This window comes from Zingiber officinale, chromosome 7B (genome assembly GCF_018446385.1).
Source record: "Zingiber officinale cultivar Zhangliang chromosome 7B, Zo_v1.1, whole genome shotgun sequence".
Classification (NCBI taxonomy): domain Eukaryota; kingdom Viridiplantae; phylum Streptophyta; class Magnoliopsida; order Zingiberales; family Zingiberaceae; genus Zingiber; species Zingiber officinale.
Genome location: NC_055999.1, coordinates 74,551,554 through 74,558,928, shown reverse-complemented (window position 1 = coordinate 74,558,928; position 7,375 = coordinate 74,551,554). Strand labels below are relative to the sequence as shown.

General features: G+C 38.7%; 1 protein-coding gene across 1 annotated transcript; it reads left to right on the top strand.

Moving 5' to 3' along the window:
* Positions 1–4,231: 4,231 nt before the first annotated feature.
* LOC122003824 (stress-associated endoplasmic reticulum protein 2-like) lies at positions 4,232–6,632 on the top strand. The gene is made up of 3 exons (XM_042558821.1): positions 4,232–4,362; positions 6,003–6,159; positions 6,462–6,632. The coding sequence occupies exons 1-3, from the start codon at positions 4,360–4,362 to the stop codon at positions 6,506–6,508; spliced, it is 207 nt and encodes a 68-aa protein (XP_042414755.1). The 5' UTR covers positions 4,232–4,359; the 3' UTR covers positions 6,509–6,632.
* Positions 6,633–7,375: the final 743 nt, after the last annotated feature.

The following is a 7,375-nucleotide window of genomic DNA, read 5'->3' as shown; positions in this document are numbered from 1 at the left end:
TTTCCTCTCCCTCTTCCCTCTGGGTACCCTAATCTTTGCTTCGCTGCCCAGTCGAGCCACCGGCCGACATCTACTAGCGCCGACACCGACCCCCCCGATCCGCCGACATCCGAGCCCTAGGGTCGGCCATTCCTTCTCTTCTTCGAGCGCCGGCCACTCGATCTGACCTTGCGTCGATGCCCCATTCCCGATGCAACAGTCGTCGCGGCCGATTGTAAGTCATCGGAGGTTTGAGTCCACCTCACAGTGTCTCTACCCTAGCCTCCAGCACGTTGTGCCCTAATTTCCTGGTTGCCTTCTTTTCACTCGGAGCAGCGACGCCGCCTGATCATCGGGTGCCACTGCCACCGGAAGGGAGATTCGACGCAAAGGAAGGCAGGACTGCCCCTTCCTCTTGCTTGAGGACCAGGCTGAGTAAGGGAGGCTGCTAATGGAGTGGTCTTTACTGTGGAGCCATGGAATTGCAGCCACCAATCTGTTCTTCGCCTACAAGAGAATACGATGAGCATTTCTATCTCTGTGTTTTTCCCATCTGATTGTCGGTGAGAGTACTCATTTGATCCACTTATGGGTTGCAGATTTGATCCGTAACACCTTAGTCATGCTGAAATGCCGACCAGCAAGTGATAAATTGAGGTACTTGAGATGGAGAGTTCTATCTTCCTTGTGTTATGTTTAGATGTCTTCACCGAGATCCTATAGAGCTGTAGATTGGGATAAGGTAAGATTCGTTAAGCTTCAAATTCATACAGTAAGGGTTCATTTCTGTATTGGCTTGATTAGCTAGTCATTAAAAAGGGGAGGTGTTCGGGATTAGGATTTTAGTGGATTAAATAGTGCTTAGTCAATGATGACATTGATTATCATACTTGGTAAGTAGCAATTGATTTGGGTGGCTCTATGTATATTTGATTTAGAGAGAATTAGCTAAAATTATATGTTTGGTATTACAGGATATTTATTCGAGACGGTGTCTCAACGAGGGATTTATTTCGGATACGATCCTCTTATCGGAGGCGGGTACTTTGACTTATGTCTTTTGATATACATAATAATGTGTTTAACATATAACAATGATTGTGTTATCCATTTGTTTCGGTTGGTCACTACATGATCTGTTACATGTTTGCTTGTTTACTTATTATGCACTGCATGTTATTATTTACCTAATCATACATGCTTTAGGTAGTGACCCAACCATATGATACATTATGTTCAGGACCTAGGGTTTATTTGATACCCTATCGGTTTGTGTACTTTTCATCTGATACATTGACTTGTGGTACACCTTCTATTTATGTATGGATCTTGCTATGTTATTCATGATATTGCCATGTTTAGTGTCATGCATCATCTTGCATGATTGCATGCTGTGCGATTGTTTGCTCCATTATTGTTGAGCGCATCGCCAGTTACATGTATCTGTACACACCACCACTCATGGGTTAGTGATATATCAGACAGGTGTGTGACAGTTCTGCTGTTTGGCTCCGTTGGTCTGGTGACTCAGCGTGGTAGCCGGCAGACAGTTCTGCTCTGTTTGACTCCGTTGGTTTAGTGTAGCAGCGTTGTAGCCGGTAGGCAGTTGGACTTTGTTTGACTCCGTTGGTCCGCTCATGGGTAGTGTGACTCAGCGTGGTAGCCGGCAGAGAGTCCTTCCATCGCATCGTGGGAGATGAGAGCATTCGCTCCCCATTTATTATTTCGGGTAGGAGTATGTGTATACTCCGACACCCGTCCACTCGGCCACTCATCAGGGGTAGTGGTGTCAGAGTGCACGGTTGTCACAGCTCTACCTACTCGGACTCACCATTGTGTGTGAGATGGCTGACTGGCGTCAGGGGTGACCATGTCATTGGCATCATATGCATGATGCATTTATTATTTGTGTTTGCTGCATTTACTTGCTGCATTTATATGGATGCATATGATTGACATGCATACAGGATTATGACACCCTCGGTTTGACGACCCTGTTACCTTTATACTTTGGTCCTGGTTAGTACAGTTTTCTCCTGTTTTTGTTTCAGTTGCATTTATTCTTCTTGTATTCAGGAGACTGTACGCATGATTCGTGTTGTCTATTATTTACTTTATTATGCATATCAGTTGTACCTGCTAAGTGTTGGACTCACACCCTCCTCCGTTGATATTTTCAGGTTGAGGCTGTCCGGAGCAGTTCCAGTCGCTAGTCCCCATTGCACGTAGTGCTAGTCCTCTGCTGATATCGAGTTATTATTTTTATATCTCTATCAGACTATGTCTTAGTCTTGTATTGATTTTACTTATGGATCTTGTTTGGATTCTTATCATAAATGGATTTTGGTATGATTTGGTTTTGTTCTACTACATGCCTGCCTGGACGGCAGAAGAGGTGAGTTTGTCGGATTTGTGTTTTATGAGTGTAGTGGAGTAGGAAAAATCGGATTTGAGCTTTACGAGTGTAGTTGAGTAGGGTTGTTTTCGAGTCATCGTATTACTGTTCTATTTGTTTACTACTAAACTGCGTGGTTGTGTCAGCAGAGGCTGAAATTGATGTTAACTGCGTGGTGATTGTTTTATTATTGTTATTATTCCAGCCGCATGTGGCTGAGGTATATGATGATGTAGAAAAAGTTCCAGATTGTCCGTCGTACAGGGGAGATGCTGCCGAAATTTCTTCGGACAGAGATTCCTCCGGGGCATGACACCCCTTCATCTTCCCGACGTTGCAACTGATGCAACGTCTAACAACAACCGCCCACCAGTGGTTTCCTCCAGAACACCATAGCATCGCCTCTCTTGACGCCTCATCGTAGGCCACCTCTGGCCATCCGCACTGTCATATGCTTCCGGGCCTCCGAGTCCTTGATGCTATTGTGCTCCGATTTGACTTGTTATGTTCCAACTTCGTGTTAATGTCGGGTTTTGACCTTTGTGCAGTTATGGTATCTCGGCATGCATGTCAATATCATATCCTGACCTGTGTGCCACTGTTACATCTTGGCATGCGTGCCGATATCATGACCTATGTGTCGTTATTAGGTCCTGGCTAGCATGCCGCCTTCCAAGTCCAGGCCGCGTTCGACTCCATGCCGTTAGATCCAGCTCCTCATCCGGCTCGCATTCATTTACTCTTCCGGATCACGGCAATCCGATTAACGCCACAACCAGCTCACCAATCCACCAAAGGGCGCCCCCTGGGTCAGGGTACGTTTACCGTATTCACTCTTCATTCATTTCATTATTATACTCTTAGCCTGTTTCTTATATATTCGTTGGATCTGTCTTGAGCATAGGGTTTCCAGAGACCGAGATAGCCTGACCTTGTCTGTAGGTAGCGTTGACCAGAAGACTTCTGACGACTTGATGCACATAGAAGCCAACTCAGTATATCCCCCCCCTCCGAGTCATAGTGATTCAATCAATATTCCGACCACGTTACTTTAATAGTATGTCTGACTCAATTTCCGGATAGGATCACAGTAAAATTTAGATATTGGTAGCCAAGCACTTCTTGCTATCTCAGGAGTCAATGAATAATTGCCTGGCTAAGGTTAACACCTAATCAGAGGGCTCCGGTCTTGTTCTGGCATAGTCCCTTTGATGCTTCAGTGAAACTTTGGAAAAGAAAATATAGATAATGCAGAATGAACGAGAGTATCAGTTAAAAAGAGAAAAACATAATCCCTTCATTCAATTACTCATTCCCTTTTGTAGCCTTCATCGAGTAACAACACTCATTACACATCATCATTGATTGCCTTCTTTGTTTGTCATTTCTTCCTAAAATAATATAAGTTAAACCTCCGCGCCCCTCCTTCTAGCCCAAATCTCCAATGCCGAGCATCGCTAGATTGCAAGCTCGATTCTCAGGTGACAGACATTATTTATTCCCGAGCTGGAGTGTCAAACATCTTACGTTTTTCAAGCCATACTATGCCTGAGCCCTGAGGCTTGAGTAGGAGCCCCATACTTTCCTTCAACCCTTTTCCTTTCGAGAAAATGTATTAACTTTCTCACAAGCATAAGCATGATCTCAAGCATTTTGCAACTATAAGAAACACAATGATTTTCTAATACAATTTCCGTTTGTAACATTTAGATCGATCAGTTATAAAAATAATTTTAAAAGAAAAAATTAGGATGGAAATGGGTTTTTATTTTTTTTTCCTATAATAACAATGCTTTTCTATTTTTACCCTTAATGCAACGATAAATACTCACCAAATTTTTGAAGGGCTAAATAGTTAAATGACTTTGGGGGAGACAAGACAAGCTAACGGCGCTGCAGTCGCGAGCAGACAAGAGAACGGCTGGGGGTGCTCGCTGCTGCATTCCTCTTCGTTTCGCTGATTCGAGCCCTAACCCAAAGGCGACATGGTAACGCATCTCTTCTCCTCTCAAACCCTAATTTCCTTTCAACGAATCGCATCATTTTCCCGCTTTGCTCTCGGTTTTAGTGTATTTCTGCAGCGCCAAAGAGTGATTGATCTATCTCTGGAGTCGGGAGTTTTCTTCTGGAGTGTTTTTTTTTTTTAAAAAAAAAATCTAATTTCCAGTTGGATAGTTTTCGCTCTATCTTGTGTTTCTCTATTTTCAAGAAGATATATATACACACACACACTACAGCAGATGATCTTCTTCCCTAGAATTGTTCCTTTTGTTCGATTAGGGTTTCATGATTTTTTTAAAAAAAAATCTCTTTCCTTCGTTTTCTATACGATCTCTGGATCGGATTAAATGATTTTCAATTGAGAGTGAGTAGCAATTGATAAGGGGGAACAGTATCGAATAGGGCTAGTTTATCTGTCTTTCAGAAGTTTTAAAATTGTTCCTATCGTGTCTATATGCATTTTGGTTGAACAAGTTGGATACATAGAACCCACGATAGTTAGATTTGTTCATCAGTTCGAGTTTAAAAATATTTTCATCAAATTTGCTCAAGTCTAAGAACTAGTTTACATGCTCACGCCAAAGTTATTTGGTCTAGTGGTATGCAAGTTAGATTTGGAGGCCTTACTAAAAGCTCCGGTTCTGAATTAGGAATAAATTGGAATACTAGTTTCAAATTATCTTCATTTTAATCTACACCAGATATTCAAACACTAATATAAAAATACATTCAGTATAATTAATAAACAACAATCGAGTTAGAACAATAACACCAACCCAGTTTCAGACTCACCATCTCTTCCAGAAGAACTACAAGATCTATATAATAATACAAGAAGCAAATAGCTTTTAGTTGAATAATACCCTGGGCGCGTAGTCATTTGCTTAAAGAGTGTTGAGTTTTCCACCCCATATGTTTGGCAGAAATTTAACTCTCCAAATAGACCAGAAGTTCTTTTGATAAAACAAATAGAAGTTAGCCCATCCAAAAACCTAAACATATTCTTTTGGAGAATCTTTATCGATTCATGTTGGCTCATTATAGTCAATTCTAATATGAAAGCCAATTCTATTTTGTGATAACTATTGTTACATTAATTTAGATGGGTTAAATAAAAGAAAAGTTAATTCATTTTATTTAGTTTAAATTTCCCTGATAGAATAATTTCACAATGTGCAACACAGACACGACCTGAAGGGTTGTGAGAAAAATGAAAGCTTAATGCTATTGTTAATCTATTGAAAGTTAATAAGTTTGGGATAAGTTTTTTTTTTTTCTTTTTAAATTGTTTGAACTCTTTGTAAGCTGCACTTGGTAAAGACCACAGAGCTTATCTGCAAGAAAATCATATAGCTTTATCCATATCGATGTCATCCTATGTTTTTTTTTTTTTGCTTTATATGATAATATAAAAACTCTTGAATTATTTACTCATGACAGTGCTATGAACGCAAGTAGTAATACTTGAATAATGTCATCATTAAGTGCCATTGAGACTATTGTCTCTCCTACCAAATTGTTTCTCATATTCATCTTTCTTTTGTGAATGAACTATACCCCTCTTGAATTTCACTTATGCTTGTTCATCTTCTGATAATGGTTTTATCGATGGGATTGGTTTGTACAGACTACATCCAGGCGCCTCGCTGACAGGAAAATTGCCAAGTTTCAACGAAACATCACAAGGAGTGGCTCGGCTGCTGATACGGCAGGAAAGAAAGGAAAGGACTACCCTGTTGGCCCGATCGTGCTAGGGTTCTTTGTGTTCGTGGTTATTGGATCATGTATGTTTGGTGCACCTCTCAATCGAAAAATATCAGAAGCTCTGTTTTTCTGTCTGATCACTTATATGTTTTCTATCTTTGAGGATTCCTTTTTTTTTTCCTCCAAACTGTTCTCATTGTCTTTGGTAGGATATTGGATTTCTATGATTTTAGTTTATTTAGTGCTAGGATTAATTCCTCGAATTAAATTGATATATAACACTATTTAGGAAGATGAAATTCGTGATAAGATCAAAGATTGAGCACTTGTATGAATCATGAATGTTCCCAGGTCTCACTGCTTTTTTGTTCTTCGTCTTCAGCTCTGTTCCAGATAATAAGAACAGCGATGAGTGGAGGATTTGCCTGAAGTCAAAGAGGATGCAATTCCCGGTCAACTCTGAAGCTGAGAAATCTTTGGTTTTCAAGCACTATGTAAAAGCAAAAATGTCCTAAGACTTTTTTCTCATAATAAAGAGGGCGTTGACCGAGTATCTTTGTTCTAACTGCTTTTACATGTTTATCCTTGTTCTATGGATAATTAAAAACCGGAATAAAAGGGCTTTATATTTTTAAAGAATAAAAGGGATTTTTTTTTAAAAAAGAACACACTTAAACATGATGTTTTTGTTGTTGTAAAATAAATATATTAGAGATAAATTAATACAATTTGATTAAAAAGATTTATGTATAGAATATTTTTATAATAATTTTTTTATCAACTTAGTTAATTAATTATTATTGTTATAATTTTACAGTGATTTTTAATTATTTTAAATGATTTTCATCCCATTATCTCCTTCGGAAATATAATGGGACTATTTAAGAAAAATAGTGGTATAATTAGTAGGACGGAATAATCAATTCAAAATATGTTACAACAAATCAAAATTAAATTGATCTCATTAAAATCAAACAAACTAAACCGAAATAAGGTCGATCATCAAATTCAAGTCATTGTTCACACCGTTAAATGTTAATTCGATTTAATTTATTTTTAAAATTCAAAAGTGAGATTCAATCGAATAAATTAAAATAGTAATTTTTTAAAAACGAGATTTCAAATTAATGGAATTTGATGAATTATTAGTTAATTTGGATTTAATTGATATTTTGCTCATCCTTAATAATAGGTGTTATTTTATATATTTTTTAAATGAGATTTTAAATTAACCAAATAGAATTTGATGAATTCGTTAGATAATTTAGATTTAGTTGATATTTTGCTCACCCATGT

Excerpts from the sequence above, each read along its gene's own strand:
- LOC122003824 (XM_042558821.1), top strand. Across the intron at positions 6,160-6,461 it reads GTTCGTGGTTATTGGATCAT|CTCTGTTCCAGATAATAAGA; the intron begins GTATGTTTGGTG and ends CTTCGTCTTCAG.